Source organism: Solanum tuberosum, unplaced genomic scaffold (genome assembly GCF_000226075.1).
Source record: "Solanum tuberosum cultivar DM 1-3 516 R44 unplaced genomic scaffold, SolTub_3.0 scf00150, whole genome shotgun sequence".
In the NCBI taxonomy this organism is placed as follows: domain Eukaryota; kingdom Viridiplantae; phylum Streptophyta; class Magnoliopsida; order Solanales; family Solanaceae; genus Solanum; species Solanum tuberosum.
This window is the reverse complement of record NW_006239073.1, coordinates 234,120-259,239: the sequence shown is the minus strand read 5'-3', so window position 1 is coordinate 259,239 and position 25,120 is coordinate 234,120. Positions and strand designations below refer to the sequence as shown.

The 25,120-nt window shown below is 33.7% G+C and overlaps 5 protein-coding genes across 5 annotated transcripts; 2 read left to right on the top strand and 3 right to left on the bottom strand.

The window, feature by feature from the left end:
- The first annotated feature begins 1,203 nt into the window (after positions 1-1,203).
- Positions 1,204-2,875, top strand: LOC107061564 (putative xyloglucan endotransglucosylase/hydrolase protein 1). The gene is made up of 4 exons (XM_015311003.1): positions 1,204-1,306; positions 1,836-1,936; positions 2,031-2,224; positions 2,521-2,875. Exons 1-4 carry the CDS (start codon positions 1,204-1,206, stop codon positions 2,873-2,875), a joined length of 753 nt encoding a protein of 250 aa, XP_015166489.1.
- Positions 2,876-4,592: 1,717 nt separating this feature from the next.
- On the top strand, positions 4,593-7,255 carry LOC102597433 (RPM1-interacting protein 4-like). The gene is made up of 4 exons (XM_006352627.1): positions 4,593-4,922; positions 5,732-6,262; positions 6,619-6,807; positions 6,994-7,255. Exons 1-4 carry the CDS (start codon positions 4,917-4,919, stop codon positions 7,015-7,017), a joined length of 750 nt encoding a protein of 249 aa, XP_006352689.1. The 5' UTR covers positions 4,593-4,916; the 3' UTR covers positions 7,018-7,255.
- Positions 7,256-8,565: 1,310 nt separating this feature from the next.
- On the bottom strand, positions 8,566-13,939 carry LOC102597107 (oleoyl-acyl carrier protein thioesterase 1, chloroplastic). The gene is made up of 7 exons (XM_006352626.2): positions 13,391-13,939; positions 12,246-12,379; positions 12,039-12,152; positions 11,403-11,498; positions 9,627-9,714; positions 9,482-9,550; positions 8,566-9,144 (listed from the first exon to the last, which is right to left on the bottom strand). Exons 1-7 carry the CDS (start codon positions 13,724-13,726, stop codon positions 8,872-8,874), a joined length of 1,110 nt encoding a protein of 369 aa, XP_006352688.1. The 5' UTR covers positions 13,727-13,939; the 3' UTR covers positions 8,566-8,871.
- Positions 13,940-15,716: 1,777 nt separating this feature from the next.
- Positions 15,717-20,409, bottom strand: LOC102596785 (uncharacterized). Its single transcript, XM_006352625.2, has 2 exons — positions 19,801-20,409; positions 15,717-17,489 (listed from the first exon to the last, which is right to left on the bottom strand). The coding sequence occupies exons 1-2, from the start codon at positions 20,040-20,042 to the stop codon at positions 16,124-16,126; spliced, it is 1,608 nt and encodes a 535-aa protein (XP_006352687.1). The 5' UTR covers positions 20,043-20,409; the 3' UTR covers positions 15,717-16,123.
- A 1,002-nt stretch (positions 20,410-21,411) lies between these two features.
- On the bottom strand, positions 21,412-23,783 carry LOC102596451 (DNA-directed RNA polymerases I, II, and III subunit RPABC5). Its single transcript, XM_006352624.2, has 4 exons — positions 23,677-23,783; positions 23,484-23,542; positions 23,003-23,097; positions 21,412-21,709 (listed from the first exon to the last, which is right to left on the bottom strand). Exons 1-4 carry the CDS (start codon positions 23,710-23,712, stop codon positions 21,684-21,686), a joined length of 216 nt encoding a protein of 71 aa, XP_006352686.1. The 5' UTR covers positions 23,713-23,783; the 3' UTR covers positions 21,412-21,683.
- Between the last annotated feature and the right edge of the window lie 1,337 nt (positions 23,784-25,120).

Here is a 25,120-nt window from a genome sequence, read left to right as displayed (position 1 = left end):
TATGCTTAGTCATAAGATTAAGACGTTTTTTTTTATTATGAAAAATCAAAAAAGTATTACTCCCTTCGTTCTTATTTATATTCACCAAATGAATTTCTACTTTATCATTTATATTCACCAAATTTAAAGTAATAATAAATTTTATATTGGTGAGAATAATAAATTTTAAAAAGTAATGATGTGATTATAAATTTTATTTACATATGAAACAAATGGTTAGTAGATATAAATGTGGGGTTGTTTTAACAAAATATAAACTCATGGATCAATTATTGTATTAAAATATCTCAAACCATGATATGGAATCACATGGTGATTCCATATCATGGTTTTTGGAGAATATGGTATCACCTCTCATGATATGGAATCATGAGATGGAATCAGCGTAAAATCGCATGTCCAAACGCTGATTCCATCTCACGACACCATATCGTGATATGGTATCGCATGGCCAAACGCCTACTAAGAAATTTCACATCATATGTAAATTAGTAGATTTTTTTAAAAATTAAAATTCAGGTTATATAAAATAATTGTATTTATCCAATATTTGAATTCGGTAAAAAAATAAAATCTTATACACTTCTTTGACCATTGATGGAGCAGATTATTGATTTCACAGAAAATAGATGTAATTAGATTCTCAATAAATTTATATATAGAGTGATCTATTAATTATTTTTCTTAATTAAGAGAATGGGAAACAGTAATTAATAGTATGTATCCAAAATATTTTTAAAATAATGGTATGTTGTTAATAATTCATAATTAAGTAATCAAAAAATACATTTACATAAACAAGCTAGTACTCATGATGACGAATACAATTCAAAGAACTTAATTATAATCTTTAACCATACATTCAATTAAGCAAGTAAGTTAGGAATATTAATTAAACTTTCATTTTATATATTCAATTATTATGTAATCAACTATATATGGTAGGTAGATATTATAATTAATGGTGATTAACACCAATATCTGAATTAACATTTGCATAGATTAACATACCATAAAAAAAAACTTACCATAAAATTATTTGGCATTATAAATATCATGAGTTTGATGAAAACTTAATTAACAGTCAGTAAAATTGTCATTAGTTTAATGACAAGTTGTATTTCTCTCTCAATGGCTTCTTTTGAGTTTATGAGTATAATTATTTGTATTTTGATGTTTTTTGCTCTGTCACCAATTGATGCTATGGTTGATTTTAATCAATCTTATTATCCTTTGTGGGGTCAAAATCATATAACTTATATTAATCAAAGTAATGAAGTGCAGCTACTTTTGGATAAATCCTCAGGTATATCTATCCTTTTATTTCTTGCCTTGGTTTAATTCAGAATTTAGAGTCCTTCAGTTATTATATACGTTTAATTCATAATTTAAAGTCAACAAGTTTTTGCATTCGCTTAATTCAAAATTTAGATTCAATGAGTTAGATATAAATTAATCTATAAATCGCTTTAGATTTGCCATATATTTAATTATATTACTTCTCCATCATAAAAATTGAAAACTCATGTTTTTCTTTTCTTTACTTTACAAGAAATTATGCCATTTCAATGACATTTTTAAATATTCTAGTAAGTCACATAAATATGAAAAAACTCATTTATTTTACACTAGAATTAAATATAGTAATTTCAATGTCCTTTTTTTGTTGCGATTGTTGATATTCTCTCCGCCCCATATTAGTTGGTCATTTTTCCTTTTTAAATGCATATTAAGAAATTATAAATAAGGTGGGCAACTAATATGTAATAACTATTTTTAGAAAGATAATCAATTAATAAAGGACGACTTTTATCAAATGGTTAATGATGCAGGAGGAGCTGGATTCAAATCCAAAATACAATATGAATCTGGATTATTTACACTAAGGATAAAGATGCCAGCTAAGAAGACCAATGGAGTCATCACAGCTTTCTACGTACGTTATTAATTATTTTTTCTTGCTATGTATAAACGAGTACATATATAATTTTGAAATTTTTTTTTTTTGATTTTTTTTTTTTTTATGATAGTTAATTTCAGATGATCAAGATGCAGGGGTTAATCATGATGAAATAGACTTTGAATTTATAGGGACTGAAGGAAGATTACAGACAAATATATTTGCTAATGATAGGGGTGGTAGAGAACAAGTTTTTCAACTTTCTTTTGATCCTTCTGAGGATTTTCATACTTATCAAATTCTTTATACTCCACAAAGAATAGTGTAAGTAATTATAATTAACTTCTTATGTTTGACATATTTTAGTATGTTAATTACCTTTATTAATAGGGAGTATCTTCTTTTTGTTCATTTTTTTTGGTGAGTGTGGCTAATTCTTTTGATGGATTCATGCAAGTCTTATTTCAATAAAGTAGGAGGGAGTATCACATTCTAATGTTTTTTAATCCTCTTATTAAAATTTCTGACTCCACCACTGCTGATAACATCATTCATCGACTTCTTTAAAACCTCATTATAACACATACATGTACTTGTTTCTCTATGTTTTTTTTTTGTAGGTTTTTTGTGGATAACATACCTATAAGGTCATTCAAGAACAACACAAAGAGAGGTATCAACTTTCCAACAAAATCACTATGGGCAGAAGCAAGCCTATGGATTTCAGATAGTGTGATTTGGGCTGGAGCTGTTGATTGGGGCTATGCACCATTTATAGTTAGTTTTCAAGACTTCAACATTTCTGGCTGCCCTGCTGGTAGTAATTGCTTGCCATCCCCAGATTTTAGCCCATGGACTAGGCCCAAATTAGGCCCAAAACAGTTGAAGCTTATGAGGAATTTCAGAAAAAAACAGATGACTTTTGATTATTGTAGGTCTAAGGGAAATAAACTTAGGTACCCAGAATGTGCTTAATTAGTTTGCTTAGTTAATTTATGGGAAAATTACGTGAGTTGGCAAGCATTACTAGTTTATTATTCACTATGATTACAGCTTCATATTTAACAAATATGATTTTTATGTTTGCTATATGTGAAAGTTGCTTTTATAAGTAATTATGATTCATAGGGTAATTAACTGGGGTAGAACAATAACATTAGATACAAATTTAAACGAAACTTGCCGCTTTTGATTAGATTTTGTGTTTTTATTAGAAAATTTGTTAAATATATTTATATGCTTAATTGTAATTTAGTAATTTAAATGACCAATGGGTTCGATGATGAATTCAAATCCTATAACTTTAAATCTCTATAGCAAATTAAATTGTACTTGATTATATTTTTTAAAAATATTTACTCTTCCAATATATGATTTAAATTTTTTATAAATAGATTAATTAATTAAACATGAAAAAATAAAAAAAAATTGTAATTTTAATTTATTATGAGAAGAAAAGGCACCAAATTCACCAAATGGAAATTTGCAAATATTTAATGGGTAATAATTAGTAGAAATGTTAGATTATTAGTCAACTTGGGTTAGATGGTGGCTCACACAAACATAAATATATTTTTTTCTTTTGGAATATTAATGGTTGAACAAAAAAGTCAAACAGAGATGGTCATGACTCAGCCTTACCAGATTGATATTTTTCTCTATCTTTAGAATATTCCAATTTAATATATTGAAAATCTAGGATTTGATTAATTCGAATTCGAGTTAAATTATTCCACTATCGGTAGAAGCCAACTACAATTGTTGGAACGTGTTACTATATAAATTTGATATAATAATATTTTTACATACATATAAATTTCAACACACTTTAATATAAAAGAGATAAAATTAAAATATTGAATGTGATATTTTTGTACTTTTTCCAAATTTCCTTTTTTTTTTTTGGATTATAAGTTTCCTAGTTATTGAAAGATTTATTATTCTAATTTTGAATGGTCCAACTTGGTGTGCTATGAACCTGTGCTTTCACTTTCAATTCTCTTTTTCAAATTTATAACGAGTAATCCAAAAAAAAACGAGCAAGATAATCCAATTTTATCTGAACAAAAATAATTAAAATTGTCACAGTTCGAATTACAATATTACAAGTTTAAATTATATAGTAATATTATTTGTAATTTTTCTTTTAATTTGACTATTCACAATTGACTTTTTAGTGGGCAAAAAGTACAATAACGAGAATACTATAATTTGAAAAATGTTTGCATTATGTGTTGAATTATATATTACTCCTAGTTCTTTTTTTTAATATCTTGGTTTTCTCTCTTTATATATAAAAATGCAAATGAGACATTCATGATTCAACAAAGCAACCTATTTCTTTATGTTAAATTAATAGGTTGAGACTTGAGAGGAGTATTCAAAATATTAGATCTATTTTGTTTTTGAAAGAAAAATAGGAAAGTTGATTATAAAATGAAAACTCAGTATTCACTAATAAAATAATTTTAATACAACAAACTAAATACATTAAAAAAAACAACAAAAACAATGAATTTCAGCATAACTAATAGAGAATAGTTAATCAGAGGTCTCGGTTCGAGCTCCGAGTTCTATTGGGAGCGCCACTTCCGAATGAGCCTTGTAAAATGCAATTTAAATTTTGTCGGAATTTCAATGTGGAGTTCGAACGTCATATGGAAAACCAAAAAATAATAGAGAATAGTTAACAGTGTTGTTGTAGAGGGAGCTAAGCAAGTGGAGCAATAATGGCGGAAAAAACTTACTATAAGTAAAGTCGAGTGGGTAAGCATGGGGTAAAATTGACTTTGAGAGAGACGACTTGAAAACATTACAGGGTGTAAGAGGCGAATTGTCAACCAATACGTGCTGAGACACAGTCAGTCCTCTGAAAATTCTCACCATTTATATATACTCTCTTCAACGCTTCTCCCTCTGCACTTTCTTCTTCTCTCTTTTTGGCTTCTCTTGCAAAAAAAAAAAAGACTTTTTTGCTCGAGGAACTGTTATCTATTTTTGCTTGCTGAGAACATCAATGGCTGTAAGTTTTCTTCAATAATTACTTTTTCCCCTTTTTCGTTTCCGTTGCTTTATCCAAAATTGCTCTGCAATATGTGGTTGAAAATTAATTACTTGAAGTTTAGTACGTTTGTGTTTGTGAACAGATTAAAACGAGTAACTTTTGCTTAGACTATGTATTTGTTTTCGTAAATTGATTAAATATGTTAGTGGTAAATTCAGTCACTAATACGAGCTATGAATTATGTGGAAAATTTAGATCTGTAAACTTCAAATCTGGCAATCATAGTAGCTTAGTTGGTTGATAATTTAAACTCTCACCTTGTCGGTGAAGGTTCTATCTTCCCATTTTTTATAAAAACAAAATTTAAATACTAGCTTCGCCTCTGTTAAGAGTCATTTGGTCTTCTTAGAAATTCAAATGCTAGTAGAAATGAAATGGTAGAGAATTATTAGGTCAAAAGAAACTAATTATTACTAGATTGAAACGAGCTTAAATGGGGCAACATGGATATGGATACTATAAGTTTATGGGTTTCCTATATTTATCTCAAGTTAATATTACTATAATATCTGAGTTCACGATATTTAGTGGATTTGTTAATAAATATATAGGGTGATGAAAAAAGCAATAGGTTTATGTGAACCTATAACCAATCCTAACATATTTGGATTGATTAGTAGTTTTTGTTGTTTTGTATATCTGGATCTATTTCAAGTATTTAGCTTAGATTCAATTATAGATTCCTGAGTATTTTTTCTTGAAAAATGACTTCCGTCGTACCATACACACTCACGGTTTGTTGAATTTTCTTGTAATTGTTACTGCAGCGTGCAAATGTGCCAAAGTTTGGAAATTGGGGAAATGAAGACAACACTCCCTATACTGTCGTTTTTGAGAATGCAAGGAAAACTCGTGGCGGAAAGATGATAAATCCGAATGATCCTCAAGAGAATCCGGACATGTTTCCGAATGTTGCTCCTCCCTCCAGGCCTAAAACTCCGACAGAGGAACCAATGGGGATGGAAACAGTTAGGCAAACAAACAAGCACCGGGTGAGTAGAGAAGATGGTGATTTCCGTGCTAGTTCTCCAGCTCGCAATGAGCCAACTACTCATCAACGTCATGGTGGAGGTCGTGGATCAAATTCTGGTCGACCTTCTAGACCAAGTGGAGGGTCTGATCACAGCATTGCAAAATCACCACTTCACCCCAATTCCCAAGTGAAGATATCTGGACGTGTAGCTGCATCTCCTGTTTGGGAAGGGAAGAATTCGAATGACAGTAGTCATGGTACACCTGGAAGATCATTCGAAAGTTCTCATGCTACTCCTGGAAGGCACCAAATGAAGCAAGAAAGTGTATGTTTCTTCCTATTCTATTTCGCGTTGCATAATATAGAAATTCAACTTGTGATAGCATGCCTTATTTATCTTATATTTGACAGAGAAGCTAATTAGTAAGAAATGATATGTTAGTCATTCCTCGAACTGCATTTTATATTTCGAGTTTTACTTGTATACACTAACTGTGTAAAAAGTTTTACATTATTATGTCATGCTGCAGCTAAATTTGCACGAAAAATGTTAAATCACTTTGAACTTCTGTGCTTTTAAACAGATAGAGTAATAGATTTTTGTCCAGTTCATTTTTCATATCATTGAGTTTGAGTCTAGGTTGATATTGAAATTGACGCGACTTCTTCATCTTCTAACAGCCTGATAGAGGAACAGTAGTTCCAAAATTTGGCGGATGGGATGACAATGATCCTCAGGATGCAGAAAATTACACTGAGGTTTTTAACAAGGTGCGAGAGCAAAGGCACGTAGATACTGGAAATATGCCAGCCGCAGGTGGTAGAACATCTTACAGCACACAAAGGCCACAGCGAAATGAAAAGCAGAAGGTATAGTAATTATTAAATCGTGTGACCTCCTCATCTAAAAGTTTGAACTGTTTGAAAGAACATACATTTAGTTTCTTAATTATATTATGTCTCAACACGCGTACTCACATTTTTGCCTTGTTCTTTTTCATGAGCCAAACACTCTTATTTCACCGTTTTTCTTATCCATTTCTCTGTATTCTGCAGAGCTGCTGCTTTCCTTTGTGGTGAAAATGAGGACCTTGTTTTTCTGGTGATCTGAAGCTATATTGGATGTGTAAATAGATCAACAAACCACGGCGCAACGCCAATCGTTTCTATGTTAAGAGGCTTCTTGTAGCAATATGTTTGGGCTAGTGATTTCTTGTATTTGTTATGCTTTCTGCTGAAATTTGCAATTGTATTGTCTACTTATTGTTTTATTAATATGTACTGTTTGTTCTTAAATCAAATTGATTTGCGTTAATTATCCCTTCCCTTTTGTGTTCCCTACAGAGAAAAGGAGCTAAAATGATGAATGTATTACTGGTTTTGTAATGAAACTTGATGAAAAATGGTTAAATCTCTATGATAAAAAATTAAGTTAGCTTGGTAAAAATGATAACATGTTATTACAACAACAACATAAAATCCCACTAGTGGGATTAGGGAAATGAGGAGAATAGAGTGTATGCAAACCTTATCACTATCTCGTAAAGGTAAAAAAACTGTTTTCGAAAGACTTTTAGCTCAAGTACAGCAAATTCAAGTACAAAAAATAAAAACAGTGTAGAAAACATAATACTAACTTACAAGAAAAGCAGTGCAAAACCTACAAGAAAGGAACAAGAACAGTATATAGTACGATAATCAAAATATAGTAAACAACAAACAATGATAAATATCAAAAGCAAAAACTTTAGTACAAAGACAAACACAAACAAACCTAAACTCTCGTAAAACACGACAACACTCCACTACCTACTAACTTTCTATCATAATAATTATGTTCCACACCCTTCTATCTAAGATCATCTGTTCGGTAAGCTGAAAAGTTGAGGTCAAGCCATGCCATTTTCAGAGAATCAAGATAACTGGTCCAGGATATTTTTCAACGTGGCTACATCTGCAGAATCTGATTCCGTGACTGACCCCTCCAACTTTCTTCTTTTTGAATTTCAAAATAAAAAATCCTAGTTTTCTACTACTATAAATTCTACCATTTGGAACAAGGTTTTCTCTAATTTCTTAGCACCTTCTGTCTTGCGTTTTTCAATCCCTGAAATTATTTTCTTAAATATCATTTTCATCTCTTTCCCATGATAACCATTTGAAATTTTCTCTCAAATTTGGTCAATGTTCAAGTTAAAACATTTAGATGTTGGTTCAATTTGATACTGCTTACTGTTTCTTTTGAAACAAAAAGATAAGATTTCTGAAGTATCCAAAAAGTCCGAGGACCTTTAGTACTGTACTCTACCCTCGAACCAGCAGCCTTCACGCCATGTCTCTCAAAGTGCTCCAAATCGCCCAGCACAATGGTTCTGTCCCCTTCTTAGTTGAAAAACCTATGGATATATGCTTTTGCCATCTTTGATTAATGAGAGTCTCTTCTGCCAACACCTTACTTTCCTCATCCTTGATATACTTCAGGTCTTTCACTCTCTCGCCTTCGCGAGCCTGTACAGTTTCTTTCTCATCTCCATCTTTATCCCTTAAGACATTATTAGAGCATATATAAAGATATATCTTTAATAAACAGTTGTTTTGACAACTAACTTTGAGATTTAAAAGGTTATATAAGCAGCAAACAAGCAGGAGATACATGTCATAAATTATATGATACAAATAATCTGTTCCCAAACTAGCACACTAATTTCCTCATCCTGTTTATTTGCATAACTAAAACATTAGTACAAATCAATGAAGCCTCATCTCAAACATCTATCCAGAGCTCTAGGAAAAAGAAAAAGAAAGAAGGGAAGCAATAAAAACTACAGAAAGACAAGAAAAGAGACAGACACGAAAAGTAGGAAAACGAAGAAACAAAAGGGAGCTCCTCCACCGAGTACTTGTGCTACAATGAACAATAGAACACATGGAATCTTATATCCTAGCAGACTTCTTTCTCCATTCAGTTCGACACCTATTTATTTCAAGTCCATCGCTTGATAATCTCAACAAATGCAAGAAGCTCTTGTTTACATCCTTTGGAGCAGTAGCAGATCCATTAGCTCCGTGACTCTCTAAAGCATCAGCATCCTCAATAGGTTCAACGCTTGTAAGGGAATCAACAACGTCATCCTGCTGACACTCACGCCTATAATCTATTGTAATTGTTTCCAGTTCATGTGTATCAATGATTTCTTGAGGAATACTCTGCCAGCAGAAAAAAAAATTTGTTAGCAAAATAGAGAAAGTAGTGCATAAATGTAAAACATAAGACTTCCCTTGTTTTAGAATTTACTTCTAATGACTCCCCCATGACTAGTCTAACTATTTATAACAATGAAGAGTAACAAAAGTTCTATGAACAAGACAACATAAGACCCTAAGAGTTCTCTGCACAGTTGTTAAATTTACCACGGTAATGGCAGAAAAGAAGTTGCAGTGGGGAGAACAGTTTTAGTTGCAAGAAGAATTTTTTTTTTATTGCATCGTATATATGGTTGGCCACGTCCATTTATTCAACTACAGATAGGAAGCATCTACAAACCTCAAGTACCCATCCAATGTAAGTGACATTGTTTACATGCTGATTCATGTCCAGATCAGCTCTTCGTGGCTGCCAACAAAACAATGAATATCCTGAGTGCTTGAAAAGAATGTCATTGAACTCGGGATTTTAAAATGACACCTACCACCATTCCTAGCTTCGAATACTCAGCGGGATCTTCAAGTTTTGCTATTTTCTTTAGGCTGCCATTATTCTCCTCAGGAAAAGCTAACCTGGAATTGTGAACAGTCAAACAAGAATAGAGTGCCCCTTATCAATAACATTGCTGCCAATAAAATACAACACTCAAACTTACATGTGACGAAATCATGGTCAGTGACATTGCAGATGATATGCAATAGAGTAGACAGGGTAACACGTTACACATAACACAATTGTGGCTGGTGCTGTTATGAAGTATATAAAATTAAAAATATGTTTGATTGAAGAAGGGGAGGGGTAGTTTTTTTTTTTTTGCTTCTCCAAAGTGAAGTACTTCTCAGATCCCTAAGTTTGTAAAAGTGGAAGAGAGTGAAAGACCAATACGTATTTCCTCCTTTCAGTCTAATTTCAGAATAGTGGCAAATCTCTCAGGAAATCCAAGTTATTTGGGAAACGTAGAAGTTAAAGACTAATTCCGTCCCTTTGTCTAATTTCTCTCTCACTAGCCACCCTCACTCTACTCGATTTAAACATAGTGAGTAAATAGAAAAGGAAGTCAGAATGACTCAAGTGTATTACTTCAATGAAATATAAAAATGTAAAATTGACGATTGGAGTTGACTTGATAGAGAAGACACCACATATGATTGTCTGACAGTCTAACTACAGTGAATATACGTCTGGGAAACAAGCTTGCACCAGAGTAGAAACAAAGTGGATAAGAGACAGATTGGTTTAGTTCTTTTCTATTTCTTTTTTCGTTTTGCAAAACCATGTGTGCGCGCAGGCACATCCTTGGATTTGGTTCTGAAGAATTGGTTATGCATATGTTGGAAAAATTGTTCTTTAGAAACAACCCTTTGTTTTCCAGAAAAGCAGAACAAATGGTTTCAAGGTCTAATGTAAATTATGATAGTTAGAAGGATAAGTTTTCATTGATGATCCTTTTGATTATGGTATAGGAATATTTTGAACAAAAAACAAAGATGGTTTTTCCCAAATAAAATGTAAATTGGATTAATGTATGTAACATGAGAAATATTTCCCGTTCCTTCACCGGAAAGATATGTGGCCACGAAAGAGGGATTAAGTGGAACAAAGTACACTAAAGCTGGAATGCTCTTTTATCATGTATGTGGATTACTTGGTCAATTACCTGATTCATTTTTATAGGGCTATAGGCCTCGAACCATAGACCTCCTCGGTAAAACATATCAAGTTTATTATTATTAAAAATAATCTGAACTGTTTCAAAGACCCAACATGCAAAAAAACCCTGCAATTCATATATCTACTCAATAATTTTTCAAGGGAGTCAAATGGATCTGAGGAGTCATCTTTCTTTTATTTGGGGGGTGGGGGGTGGGGTGGGGGGGACGTTCCATTTTCTACATCATCAATGTAAGTGTTAAATCCTTCCATTCCCATCAATCAGTCTAAGATACAAAAACTCATCAAATACCAAGAAATAGATGTAATAATTAAGAATCTGTAATGTCTTTGAGATTCAAACCATTTGTGTTAGATATATGCGCAACTTATGATAGTATTTAACAGCTACATTTTCATCTACCAGCACCAAGAATCATGTACCCATTAACACCATTCAAAACCGTTGTATAATAATTTCAAGAAGTTCAATGAACAGTTTCCTCATTACAGTTATATTTTACAAGAATGCTTTACCCACTTAGGAAATTATAAGTTCCAGGAAAGGAAAGGGAAAGAAGAAAAATGAAAAAGAGGAACCTAAGTTTACCTCAGTTCTTTTGGAAAATAGAGCTCCAGCTCATCACGAACTTCATCAGTGACCTTTTGAAGCCGTCTTGTGTCCTGGTTCATCATGAGCCACTTGCTGCAATCAGATATCATAACATCCTAATTTAATTTTTGTAGAATAACTCGACAAGCAATATAGGAAAAAGAAAGGATTTACAGATTGTTAGAAGGTGGCATCTGTGACCTTGATACTCGAGAAAATCATTAACACTGCCAAATTACAGACTTCTTCACAAAGTAAATACATTGACTCGGATGATTTAGAAGCAAAACACTCCATGGATGTACTTTAAGCTTTATGCAGTAACTTACAAAAGGAATTCATTTGTTCCAAAAGCTGCCTTTGCGGGAAATGTATTTAATAACCAAGTGGGCATGGAAACTACTGCACCACACTTGTGTGGAAGGGTATATGTAAAAGATAAGCAATTCACAGAATATATGTATCAACTATGTTAAGTATTTGCAACAAATATACTTAAGCCTGGAATACTGCATGCCTAGAAGTATACATGTCCACTTGGAGATGTGCATTGAACAGGAATATTATCACTTTTAGTGCTATCTATATTCTTTCTATTAGGTTTATTATGGAGTATAAACATAAATTCTGCACCTGGTTGCTCTTCCAATGACTTCACCAGTAGCGCAGTCTTTGAGAATCCAATCACGTCTAGTCCCAATCCTGCCTTCACTTTGGCACCAAGTCTCTATTTCAACAACATCACTCCTGTTCCATACCACAGACAACATTAACCATGGGTACAACAGCCTTGTAGAATAAACCACTACAGTGAACACTTGCAAGGTATAAAAGGATTACCAAGCAGGGTACTTATAGATCTCAATGTACATGCGAGCAGTAACCCATATAAGATGTAATTTTCTCATGCTATGGGTAGTTGCAAATCCATCCGTTGAAAATCCAACACTTTGAGCATGGTTGCATCCAACCTCCTACATCACAGAGTTTAGATATATTTATGCCCATATAATCATACATAACCAAAATATAACTATTCTCCCTCCGTTTCAATTTGTTTGTCTTATTTTCCTTTTTAGTCCACTTCAAAAAGAACGCCTCTTCCCTTTTTTGGCAATTCTTTAATTTCAGTTTTATGGTATGTTTAAGACCACAAGATTCAAAAGTTTTAGTATTTACTTTCTTGAAGTCCATGTAAGTCAAACCCAGACAAACAAATTGAAATGGAATAAGTACTACTATAGAGTACAGGACATGCTGGACTATGCCGGAGCATACTGCAGATTTGCTTAGTTGCTGGATGAAAAGAGGAGGCAGCAAAAGTCAAAAGAAGTGGTGGAGGATCATCCCACAATGCATCTGGTGGACAGTTTGGAGAGAGAGAAATGGGAGGTGTTATGAAGATAGATCCAATTCCATCCAGAAAGTTAAATGGAATTGTATAATATCTTTCTACTTTGGGTGTAAAGAAGTAGGTTTAGAGGATATAGATCAGTTTGTAGATTTATTAAGATCTCTGTAAGTATCTTGTTTTCTAGGTGCTGTTTTTTTTTATCTAACACTTTTTGATGGTGTCCAGCATGTCCTTAATGCTGAGGAATACACATTTACCAGTTTCAAAAAAAAAAAGAGTACAGCACACAAAAATAATTCCCCAAAACTCTATACTCCCACCATTCCAGCTCAAAGAAAAGTACCAAAAAAGAAGAAGAGATGCATTGACAAATCAAGAGCTCATATTCAGTGAAAGAGTTGATTAACACAAAAGAATCAATCTTTCATAAAGCTAGCTGGACCTGCAATAGATTGGCGATGCTTTCGAGAAACAGACATGCATTCACAAATCAAGAGTTGATTAACACAAAAAACCCAAAAATAAATCGATCTTGTCATAACAGTAAACCAGCTAAAGATTGGCGATACTTTCGAGAAATAGACATGCATTGACAAATCAAAAGCAATCGATGAAAAAAAATAAACCAGACCTGCAAGAGATTGGCGATAGTTTCAACAGTTACAGTTTTGTTAATCCCAACCTCATAGCACCTAACAATAAACTTCTCCTTATACGACATTCCATCCTCCGACACAGTCCCCAACCTCAATCGATCCGCAAGACTCGGCTCATACGCCATCTGCTTACTCTTAGTCGTCTCATTAGTAGCTACCGCCAGCACCAGACCAGACCTCGCCCCAACCGAACAAGATGAAACAAGCGATTTTCTACACCCAATTGAAACTGAATTGAAAAATCTCTTGGAACACTGATTATGATCTCCAATGGCGACATTGCCAGCTTGAAACGTCCCTCTACACAACATTGTTTGATCCCAAATCAATTAATTAACTCTTTTTCTTCCCTAAACAGAGAGATTTTGGGTTTTTCTTAGAGTATAGAGAGTTTGCTTCTTTTTTGGTCGATGGGATCGAGGTGAAGGTTTGAGGCTCTCAAGGAAGTTTAGAGTGAGGCGAGAGAGATAAGCGCATTTACACAGAAATTAATGTTGCCATTTGTTTCCTGCCAATTTTTACCTACCCGGCCCGATATTCTTACAAAACTATTGAATTTTTTTAAATAAGTTTGGTGATTCCAACTTTAAATTTTGTAGGACTCTACTAGACGAATTTATGTCTATTACACTTTGCAAAACATAAACTTTTTATTTTTATTTTTTTGATGTCAAGGATTTATTCCAGTTATTTTATTGTTACTAAAAGTTAAAAGGAGAACTTTAGCATATAGTCACTCAAAAATAGCTTAATACGCTCTATAGCTACAATTTGCTAATTTCGATTCGTAGCTAGGCGAATTGTATATGTATATTTATCGAATTATATATGTATATCTGTCAAATAATTGTATATATGTAACTAATATACATATATATTTGTATACCTGGCGAGCGAGATTGGGAGAGGGAGGAGAGATGCGAGAGAGGGCAGTGAGTGGAGAGAGGTGAACTGTATACGTATATCTATCAGATAATTGTATGTATATAACTGATAGACATATGTATTTGTATATCTGGCGAGAGGGAGGAGAGAGGCGAGTGAGAAAGGGCAGAGAGTGGAGAGAGACTTAATTGTATTTGTATATATGTTAATATAATTGTATATATGTGTATAATTTGTATTTGTATATGTATAAAAGAGGACCAGTGACGTAATTAAAGCTAAAATTAAGTTGCGAGTCGTAAATAATTCAAACTATAGCTATATTAGTTAATTAACTAATTTTTATTTATTTGAGTTACTTTATTTGTGTAGTTAATAACTTGTTAAGTTTATTAAATTTAAATTGCACAAGAAATTATTCATAAAGAATAGTAAAAACAAAGAAGCTCAACTTTATTAACTTAGACCATTTTTTGCGTGGTTGTCACATTTAAGTGTTCAATGTCCTTCTCCAAATTTACTTTGACTTTAGGCATAGGTTCATAGAATATGGTATGGCCTAAAGGCAATTGGAGTAGCAAATCTTGTGTAATTATAAACTTTTGGTCATAATGTGGAGTACTCTCTGCCACAATTTCATGAGCTATTTGATTTCTAAATCGTAATTTGATAATTTGTTTTTATCGATCTAAATAGTAGGGATCTAGAATTATATGGTGCATGTACTGACTGGTAGGTACTAAGGAAATAATAGCCCGTGTGCAAACACAAGTTCATTACTAGTTCCTCTGTTTTTTTTAGTTGTCATATATACTAAAAATACTTGTTCTAAAATAATTGTCAGTTTAAACAATCAAGAGATAATTTATTGAGCAAATGAGATTTCTCGCCAAGATGTGGTAAATCGTTCAAGGAAATTTGATTATTCATATAACCTTTTTTTAAATTATTATTATTATTATTTATTTATTAAAATTATCACTTCTAAGACTACTTTTTTGTTTGTTTCATTTTGTTTATCTTATTATCGTATTGTTATTACTGCTTCCTTTTTAATTCTCTTGAGTCGAGAGTCTATCGGAAATAGTCTTACTACTCTCACAAGGTAGGAGTAAGGTATACACATTCTACCCTCCTCAAACAGCACCTATGGAATTATACGGGATATGTTAGATGTCAGTTTCTACAACACCATCTTCCGGGATTCGAATTGGCCCGCAGTATAGTTTGTATTAATGACATTTGGTCAAGTATTTCTTGCATACTAACCTTTCAAAGAGGACAAATTACACTATTTCTGATAGACTCCATACTAATCAAGCTTACTGAGACATGAAAATGAAAGTGAAGCCAATTTTATTGGTTTGCATAGAGTAAAATGTAGATATACATAATAAAGAATTGCATCAGATGAGATTGTCAATTTAACCTTCAGAAAAAGCAAGTCACTTTTCCAGAGTATTATTTATCTCAGAGAACACAGTATTGAACATTTGCTTTGGTTTCACTTCCTGTCACACTTGAATTCTATGTTGCATTCATCTATTTTGCTGATAAGCAGCAGTTACTAGCCAATCCTTAACTGGTGAAAATGTTGGGACTGTTGAAGATGCCTCTGAGATCTTTTCTCCAACATAAAGTCCACAGAATGTCATTGAAGTTCCAGTGGAAGAACAATAACCTGTAGCACCTGCTATCGAAAATCAGTAAGCTGCCTTTGCTCGAGTTTTCTCCAGCTTTCTTAATTTCTTTGCAATGTAGTCTCATATAAGCTCAAAAAAGGAGAGTGGTATAAAGAATGAGTTTTTTTCAGAATTTATCAATCAAAACATCCATCTTGGTGATGAGTTTCCTGCACTTAGACGTGGTGGTCTGATTTGTGGCTCCATGTTGTTCCGTTTCTTCATGATTGAAGATACTGTCGGGCTGTAATAGTCATTACTCCTTTGTGAAGTTGTCCCTTGGGAGTAGACCTTTCTTCCTTGCATAATGTTCCTCTTTTGTTCTTGGTTAGCCCTACGAGCTGCTGAGTTTTTTGAAACCGGCCCCCATCTATTGTAGTTAACACAACTTTGGCTTCTTCCTACTTGATGAAACCTTCCCCCTTTAGGACTTGGATAGTTTCTGCTTTCAGCAGTTTCCGCGGAGTACATTGTCGTCTCTCCATCACTGCTGTATTCATTTTGAGCTTCCAAAACCTCTATGAGACAGCAACTTGATTCAACCTCACTCTGGGCCCCATTAACAGATCTGGTAGACGCAACTTCAGCGTCTGGCACAGGGCTTGGCTGGCCAATGTCACTAGAATTTTCTTCTCTCGCTTTATCGATACAATCATCATCAGAGTTGGATAGGGTCTTTCTGACATGCTGTGGTGATCCAGCAGCTTTGATGAGAATCCTTGGTGGAAAGTTAATATCCAAAAGCTGGATTTGAGTACTCTCACTCTTCCCAACTGGTGTTGAAGTTAATCTCCGTGACTCAAAAATTTCAGGAGTTGGAATTCCCTGGACATGAGTAATTACTGTTTCCTCTTCCAAGTTAGTGGGAACAGCAGAACAGCTTGGTCCAGGATCTTCTCTAGGTCGGGGCAATCCGCTCGAAGATGATGGTGTGCAGTCATTTTCAGCTTCAGTTGACTTAAAAACACACCGCATTGTGAAGGATGCACAAGAATGATCACTTCTTTGACCAGTAGACATCAGCCGAATCAGTGGTAACTTTGGTTTATTGAGGTCATCAAGGCTTCCTTCCCAGTGTTGGTTCAACCAGTCGCATATGATAGGGATGGGTATACCAAATTGCATGGGACAGTCTTTCCATGATGATAATGGAGATGGCGAAGTTGATGAGGATTTTGAGTTAGGAGATGTTGCTAGCTTCATTGGATCACACACCATGAAGGCTAGATTGCCATGAACATCAAAACCAGCAGAACCCGGCCTCCAAGTTATTCCATCAGTTGACAGCTTTATAAGGTTGTCAGTGGCTATTACCACTTTTCCTTCGCCAACTGTCAACTCCTTTTTCTCGCTATAACCTAACAGGTAGACGGCATTACCCAGCTCAAGATTAGGTTTAGAGCAAGTTTTCAGGTAGTGAGGTTGCTGAACATGTGCATTTGTGTCTCCATCCATGACGTCAAGGCCCACTATAGTCAGATCTAGTACGGAGCTGGTAATAAAAAACCTGTAATGAGAAGTAAATGATCATGTGATAAACATAAAAATGAGATGGCCTGAAAAAGGAAAAAAACTTGCTTGACCAGGTAGACAAATATACACAAGTATTGTGCATAACATTCACAAGCATTCGCTAGTCAGAAAGCAAAATAAAGTTAAGCAATCAATCTTACAAATGTGGAGACAGTACTTTAATGAGGTGAATCGGGTAAGTTAACCAATAATTCTTATTCTCCTTCCTAATTTTCCTCCGCATCCATCCTACATCCCTTTTAATATAGACTCCCATTTCTCTAGCCACGATTGCAATGTACTAAGTACAGTTAACCTCCATAAGCGCACAACATATAACAATACTCAGATGCTAAACAAGTAATTTGATCAACACAAGCTAACATCGAACCTTCAGCTTCATAATCCAAAAGTTTATCTGATGTAAGTGATAAAGCATTCATACTTGGCATGCCAACATGACTACACGAGAAGTTTTATTTTTGTTCCTCATTATCAGTAAGATGTTAGCTAAATGACATTTTACGGATCAATGTTGCATTTTTTATAACCTACAAGTATTTATTGGCAACCTTTATGTAGACTGTCAAGGAAATTCAAACCTGATTATAATTAAAGTCAATTCACCTTGAGCTGCGGAGAACCAACACAAGAAGAAAATGACTTGTATATACATCAACATGCATGCATACATGCGATTTAATTTATTATGCACTATCTAAAGCCACAAATGCCATCAGCAACTAGAGATGGACTTTTTTTATTGCCCCAAAATCCAAGTTCTTACACAGATTGAATGCCCAAAGACCCGACTCATCTTCTGCAAAACATCAAACTGGTAGTGGGAGCTTAGAAGATCTAATCCTCATTGCATCTGATCTGACGTTCTCCTGCTCTCTTGTTATATACATCATATCAGGCAAATGTGATAATCTTATCCTCGTTGCAAATTGATAGACTAGTGCTACATATCTCTACTTATGTTTCGGAAGGTCAAGTGTGAAATCCATGCACATTAATGTTGCTCATGTTGCTTTAAATACTTGATAAACTATTAATGACACCAATCTGAACCATTGCTATGTGATTGATTATCAATCAACTACACCTCAACTCAAACTACTTAAGGGTCAACAATTGAATCCTCTATATTCACCCCTATTTGAGCCATTCCGTCAGCTCTGGCCCTAGTCTTATGATTGAATTCTTAAATACCTTTCTAACATATACATTCACTGCAAAATTTGTGACTAATGGGAACTGGGAATAAAGGATCAAGCAAAACAATTTTCAGAAGCACTCGTACTCACGTGACTAGGCAATCAGACTATATAGTGATGCATGCATCTCTCTCCTTTTCTATGACTTCAAGCCGCATCTGATGCAGAGTGATCCAAGATCAACAAGCCCACCTAGTTTGATGAGCTTCGTACCATCAACAATCATTTTCCATGTAAGAGGTGAACAACAGAGTGCCTGGTGGAAAGTTTAGTTTGAGGATTGTCCCAACACCACCATCCTCTTCACTAAAATCAATCTTGGGAATGACATTATCGATTGCATTAACAAGATTATTCGCCAGATGAAGCCCGCCATAAACCTTTCAAGCTTCTTGGCAGGACTACTCCAATCTATTCAATAATTGTCACAACACACAGTGATGGTGGTAGTCTGGTAGAGCAGGAAGGTGCACGGGAAATGACAGTTTGAGAAAGAACTGTTTTGACTAACTACCCTTTCCTGTAGCCACATAAATATTATGTATAGCTTCTAAAGACTATAAATATTGGATCTTGAAATGGTGTCAATGGCTCATAAAGCAAAGGTCTTTCGACGGAGAATATGATTTTGACAGATTCCTATACAATGTCGATGATGGAAGGCCAATGCTTTGATGAATACTTACACAGAGCAAACATTTCACCAAAAATAGTCCAAGAAACTAACGGAATCCTAAGTCAGCCAGGTGTTCAATAGACTAAGACAAGCATCTCAACTAATAGTAGTTATTATCTCACAAAGTCACTTCACTTTTTTCTTGATTCCAATTTTCATCAACAAAAAAAAAAGACTTTTTGATATAATAACTATTAGTCGAGTGACCGTAACAGAAATCAATTAGCATAATAAAGGAAAGTTTCTTCACCCTTTGGAATCTGAACAAAGAGACACTACAATAAAACAGCAGCAACAAATACAACCCAATCCCAAATTAGTTGTAGTCAACCATATGAATCAATTTCCACTCTGTAAAGCAAAAACTGAATACATTACAAAGATAAAAGTCAATAAGAAGAAAAACTAACCTGTGTGGAAAAAGGCAAGCAACAACTCCGTTTTGAAGACGGATCTCAGCAGCTTCAGCAGCAACCACAGAAGGAAGTATTATATGGGTAGTAAGCAGCAAATTCCGGTGGATCAAGAAACCAGTGCCACTCGAAGCTATATAAGCCATAGCAGAACCTTTGCCTGAAAAAATGGTAGCTTTCATTTTTTCAGACTTGCCACCCCCATTACAGAAACACCAAGAATCAACCAAACCCACCATTGTTATAGCTTTTATTCAAATGGGGTGTCTTTAAAATCAAGAAAGATTGTAACTTTAGATCCAGAATTGCATTTTTAGCTCAAAATGCCAATTTGTTACATCTGCCAGGTAGCTTTAGACCAGTCTATAACGGGTGTGGTAACTATCATTGAATATGATAACGTATTGCAGAGAAATGGGGGACAAGTAACTCAAAATATGCTTAAAAAATGGGATTTTTCAAATCAGGAATATAGTAAAAATATAAAATCTCGAGTCAGAGAGAGAGAAGAAAACACAGGGATGGGCAGGAGACAGGAAACTGCAGAGTGCAGGGCTGCAGACATGGTAAGTGTAATTTATATTTTTTTAATTATTTTTTGCTCAACATTATTAGGAGTACTATAATAAAAATAAGAAAAGATTGAATTAGTTTAAGAAACATAAGTAATGGTAACATAACAATGTTATTTTTCTCCCCTTTTTGTAGATTAAAATGGTGGTGCATTAACGTTGTTCACGTTTGTTTCTTCCTCTTTTTTGTCACATTTTTTATTATACCCTTATTTATGCTAATTAGTCAATATTTAATACTTCAAGAACATTTATTATTAAGAACAAAATATGAAGAGTGTACTCTCTTCGCTTTATATTACTTGATCTCTGCTGATCTAGTACAATCCTTAAGAGAATTTTAATTAAAGATATATTTTACCAAACTAACTTTACGTTTAATTGTATTAATAACCATAATTCCCTTTCAACATTTTTTTTCCTTTGGGTATATAATGACCAAACTTTTCGGTGTGTGATGATGACTAACCATTAATAAATCACATGTCCGAGACCTATTTATCAATGATACATTAAATTGATTGATTCCAACAGCTCAATTCCCACACTGATGGTTGCCTAAAAGCACATTCTCTCACATGCATGGCTTGAAGCAATTTCATTTTCCTTTCTCTTTATTATTATTTTTTAAAATTGAAATCTCAACTAATTCACTTAACGTTAAGACAAATTTCTAAAGAAAAAAACGTACACAGAAAAAATCCTATACATCTGGTTACTCTTTATTTCGTTTGTTACTTCAAACACAACTATAATCACTCAATTTGATTCAGAAAGAATGCAATCGCCATGTAAATATTGAGATGAAGAAGAGTACTTTACCATATAAGCTATTTGACTCCACATTGAAATGATATTTGAATAAATACGAAAAAGATTGCAACAAAGCAACCTTACATCTTCATAGAAGAAGGCAACAATGGCGGAAACAATGAAAACTCCCATGTTCTTTACCCTTACCTTCCTTGGCTATTTTAATGTAGTATTACTATGAGTGAAATGCTAAACTGTAAATGGAACGTACTGCACTAAAATGTAAAAACAGAGTTTGTAGAAGGTTCAACTTTTAACTTTCGAGCGCCACTACACCAACAAATATATTGTTAAATAGGCAACCAGGAGATTCAGAACCAACAAAACATCAAGAGTAGCTTGCAGTATCACACTGTTTACTGGTTACACGATTCAAGAGACTCCCTTCATATGAGAACAATTTACTTCACCTCCTTGCAACTAGAAAGAGAATTACAGCTAAAAGTAAATGTTCTAGATATAAACATTGTAAGCTCATTAGTTCAGGAAATTGCTTCAACTGCCCTCAGATTTCTCCAGTGCTGCCAAAGAACAGGGAAACGATGACCATGTTAGTATCAAAGCCAGCTTCTCTTAACAGCATATATTGAGAAGCGATAACCAAATACAGTATCAAGGAAGGTGGAAATAATATATTTTAGCAGTGACATTTAGTTTCAGATGAACAAAAGTTCCTAAAAAAAAGAAAGGATCTTCCTAGTGTACATAAAAACATAAATCAAGTTCGTCATAGATCACAGTGGACACAACAAAGATAAAAATATTAGTAACTAGTCATTTTATCTGGTTTCCCAGAGTCAAATCTCAACACGGAATGACTTGAATAAAGTTTCTCTAATTATTCTTTAGATGAGTTCGGCAGCTAAACCATGTGGATTATTATTTCTATAATGGCTTGATATTAAGTAGGCATCATAATCACCTATATCAGTGAGGTGATATTGATTGCTTGACTGAGAGAATAGGGGTAGAACAATTTCCAAAGGTCCAGTCAAGGGGACATGTTCATATGAAGCGCTATGTGCTAATATAGTAATGTTGCTATAGATAGATTGACTGACATCTAGTGGAAACACAAGGGTCACTGTCATGGTGATCAGCTTAGTGCTTTCAATGATAAGATGAAGGGAGGTGGTGAGGCAGTGTTTCCTCCCCTGGAGCTACACTAGTACACAAACTCTAAATAGACATTCAAGCAGTATAATACAGGTTCTCTGGCAATCCATCAAAGGGCCACTAGTTTTTCTAAGAGGAGGTTCTATCTGCTGAATACATTATTAAGAGAAGAAAACCCAAACAAGTAGTTTATTCACCATAGGTGATATCAGAATATTCAGCAACTGAATGTGAGTGTAACCCTTCGAGTTCACATAAAAGATTTATTCTAATTTTTCTGAAATGAACTCTTCGAGTTCACATGAAGATTTATGTCATCAGTGATATCTTTCACCTTGATGCAAAAGACAGAGCAGGGTGATAATTGCTTAATTATTTGAAGGCCTTCTCTATGACAGTGTATGATATCCCTAACCAATTCTAGTGTATTCAATTGCAACCCCCTGATTGAATAAACTCGCCCTGTCAAAATGCAAAATAGGCTAGGTACAAACATTATACACAACTATTGAACGAAAAAGACTTGTGAAGCCACGGTCTAGGTGTGGATCAAGTCTTCTATTGGCAAGCTTCTACAAGTTTTTCAAGCATATTACATTAATAATAATTATTCATAACATTTACCTATTTCATCCAAAAAAAAAAAGAACAATACTTATTCATGATTTATTTAGACAAAGAAGAAAGGAGGAAGTTACTGTTGTAGTTGAGAAGCTTCTCAATGAGGTCAACATGAGTCATCAGCATTCTACGACAGCAGTATCGAACCAAATTCAGTGCATCAAGTGCATCCCTGCACAATAAAATAATACATATGAATAGACCCATTCAAATATTACTTGAGTCAAAGAATTTCACAGGTACTTCTGAAGCAAACACTTGCTGCATTGTTTTATCTAACTCCACCTACTTAAGGTTCGCATTCTACATTTCAGACCTCAATATTTTCACAAACAACGTCAAAAATAGTCAAATTACCAACTCAATAGGGATGAGAGGCAGTCACTACCCAATTTCAGCTGGATTATCAAAAAGTGTTCATGTTTCATAGTTAATTGTTCCATAATAGGATTTCAATTCAAAAGGCACTAATGGCAGACACAACTAAAGGCAGACACAACAAAAAAGTAGCATTTTTTTTTAGGGTTTAAGGGGTATAGGGCATATAACGATTCTCACCCTTCGGCATAATCAGCTTGAAGAAGATCAAGATATTCATCCCATTTGTTGCCAATAACCTAAATATACAAATCAATTTAAGCACAAAATCAGTTCCACAGAATTAATCACTCGAAACAATTAAGTAAAAATCAGCTAATTTCGTTTTCTTCTGAAATAATGGAGAATTGAAATGCTTAATAACAGAAATTACCTTCCCGCAGGTGAAACAGCGCACTGGAATGATCATCTTGCTGAAACCCTAGTTTGAAGTCTCCAACTTTCAAGCTTCAGCAGCTATGTCCCTTGATAAGGGGAATTTCAGTCCTTATATACGGAGTAAATGGGCCTGGGCTTTCAGAAATGTGGCCTTCTTTTGATATGGATGTGGTCCGACCCGGTACTCTTTCTTCTTCTTCTTCTTTTTTTATTTTTTTTATTCTATAATTATGAAAAAAATAGTAAATAATTAACCGAACATACTTGTTTGATAGCTCAAAACATGATTTAAAATATATTATGGGCCAAATCAAGAACTCGCACATATTCAAAATATAAGAATAGTAGAAATAAGAGTGTTGAGATTAGGGGTGTTCACGGTTTGGATAAAACCCATCCAAACCGAAAAATCAAACCAAACCGATAAAATAAAACCGATTTTATTTGGGTTTGGTTTTAGGTTTTTGAAAACCGATAGTATTTGGTTTTGGTTATGGTTTATTTGAAAAAAATCGAAGAAATAACCGAACCGAACCGAACCGATGAATTATATACATATATTTTATTAATATACATACTTAATATATTGTTTTTATAAACAATTTTTAAAGATCTTATACATATTTTCATTAAAAATTCTTTTATAATTTACTTATTGAAAGCAAAAATTCCCAAGATGAAACATTTATCTTATTGATTTCATGTATATGAGTGTCTGTGACAATTCTTTGTGGGACTGAAAATGTTATTTTCTCTTCCTTCTAGACCAATATAGTGAATTTTAAAGCTTTATTGATAGTAAGTTTAGTGATCGAAAGTTCAGTAATTTAAGTCATTCTAACTATCTTTAGTTTTGAATGAATTGTTGTCACTTTTATCACATTTTAAATGAATTGTTTCTTTTATTTTTGTGTATGGTTAATAACTGAACCAAACCAAACCGAAACCGATAATCACCAAACCGATAAATGTATATTATATTTGGTTTGGTTTGGTTTTGATAATTTTAAAACCGATTAAGTTGGTTTGGTTTTGATTTTGACCAATAACCGATCCAAACCAACCCGTGAACACCCCTAGTTGAGATGTCTGCTTGATTATACTAGATGAGATATCATGAACAAATATATTTGGAACAAGATGAGAGTGATATCCGTGAATAAGATGGTGGAAGTGAGACTAAGATAATTCAGACATGTGAAAAAAGATGTATGTATACTAGTAAAGAAGCGTGGAATGTTGGCTATCGTGAATTCGAGATGTTAGAAATACGATGAAAAAGTATTTGAAGAGAGATAATTATTAGACAAGACATGACACATAACTTACTGGCATTGGCAGAGCTAGTAAGGGCAAGAGTATTCATTTGATTATCCTATTTATGTATAAATAATTTTTTTAATTTTATATATATATATATATATATATATATATATATA

Bases quoted from the DNA above. Each gene is read 5' to 3' on its own strand.
- LOC102597433 (XM_006352627.1), top strand. The intron at 6,263-6,618 runs GTATGTTTCTTC...ATCTTCTAACAG, and splicing joins ACCAAATGAAGCAAGAAAGT to CCTGATAGAGGAACAGTAGT. The intron at 6,808-6,993 runs GTATAGTAATTA...TGTATTCTGCAG, and splicing joins AGCGAAATGAAAAGCAGAAG to AGCTGCTGCTTTCCTTTGTG.
- LOC102597107 (XM_006352626.2), bottom strand. From the start codon at position 13,726: ATGTTGTGTAGAGGGACGTTTCAAGCTGGCAATGTCGCCATTGGAGAT. The intron at 12,380-13,390 runs GTCTGGTTTATT...TCTGTGATGTAG, and splicing joins CTATCGCCAATCTCTTGCAG to GAGGTTGGATGCAACCATGC. The intron at 11,499-12,038 runs GTGCAGAATTTA...ATCTGATTGCAG, and splicing joins GTCATTGGAAGAGCAACCAG to CAAGTGGCTCATGATGAACC.
- LOC102596451 (XM_006352624.2), bottom strand. From the start codon at position 23,712: ATGATCATTCCAGTGCGCTGTTTCACCTGCGGGAAG. The intron at 23,543-23,676 runs GTAATTTCTGTT...TTGTATATTTAG, and splicing joins GCTGTTTCACCTGCGGGAAG to GTTATTGGCAACAAATGGGA. The intron at 21,710-23,002 runs GTAACTTCCTCC...GTTCTTTGGCAG, and splicing joins GAAGCTTCTCAACTACAACA to CACTGGAGAAATCTGAGGGC.
- LOC102596785 (XM_006352625.2), bottom strand. From the start codon at position 20,042: ATGGTGGGTTTGGTTGATTCTTGGTGTTTCTGTAATGGGGGTGGCAAG. The intron at 17,490-19,800 runs GTTAGTTTTTCT...TTCTCATTACAG, and splicing joins GCTTGCCTTTTTCCACACAG to GTTTTTTATTACCAGCTCCG.
- LOC107061564 (XM_015311003.1), top strand. From the start codon at position 1,204: ATGGTTGATTTTAATCAATCTTATTATCCTTTGTGGGGTCAAAATCAT. The intron at 1,307-1,835 runs GTATATCTATCC...ATGATGCAGGAG, and splicing joins ACTTTTGGATAAATCCTCAG to GAGCTGGATTCAAATCCAAA. The intron at 2,225-2,520 runs GTAAGTAATTAT...TTTTTTTTGTAG, and splicing joins TATACTCCACAAAGAATAGT to GTTTTTTGTGGATAACATAC.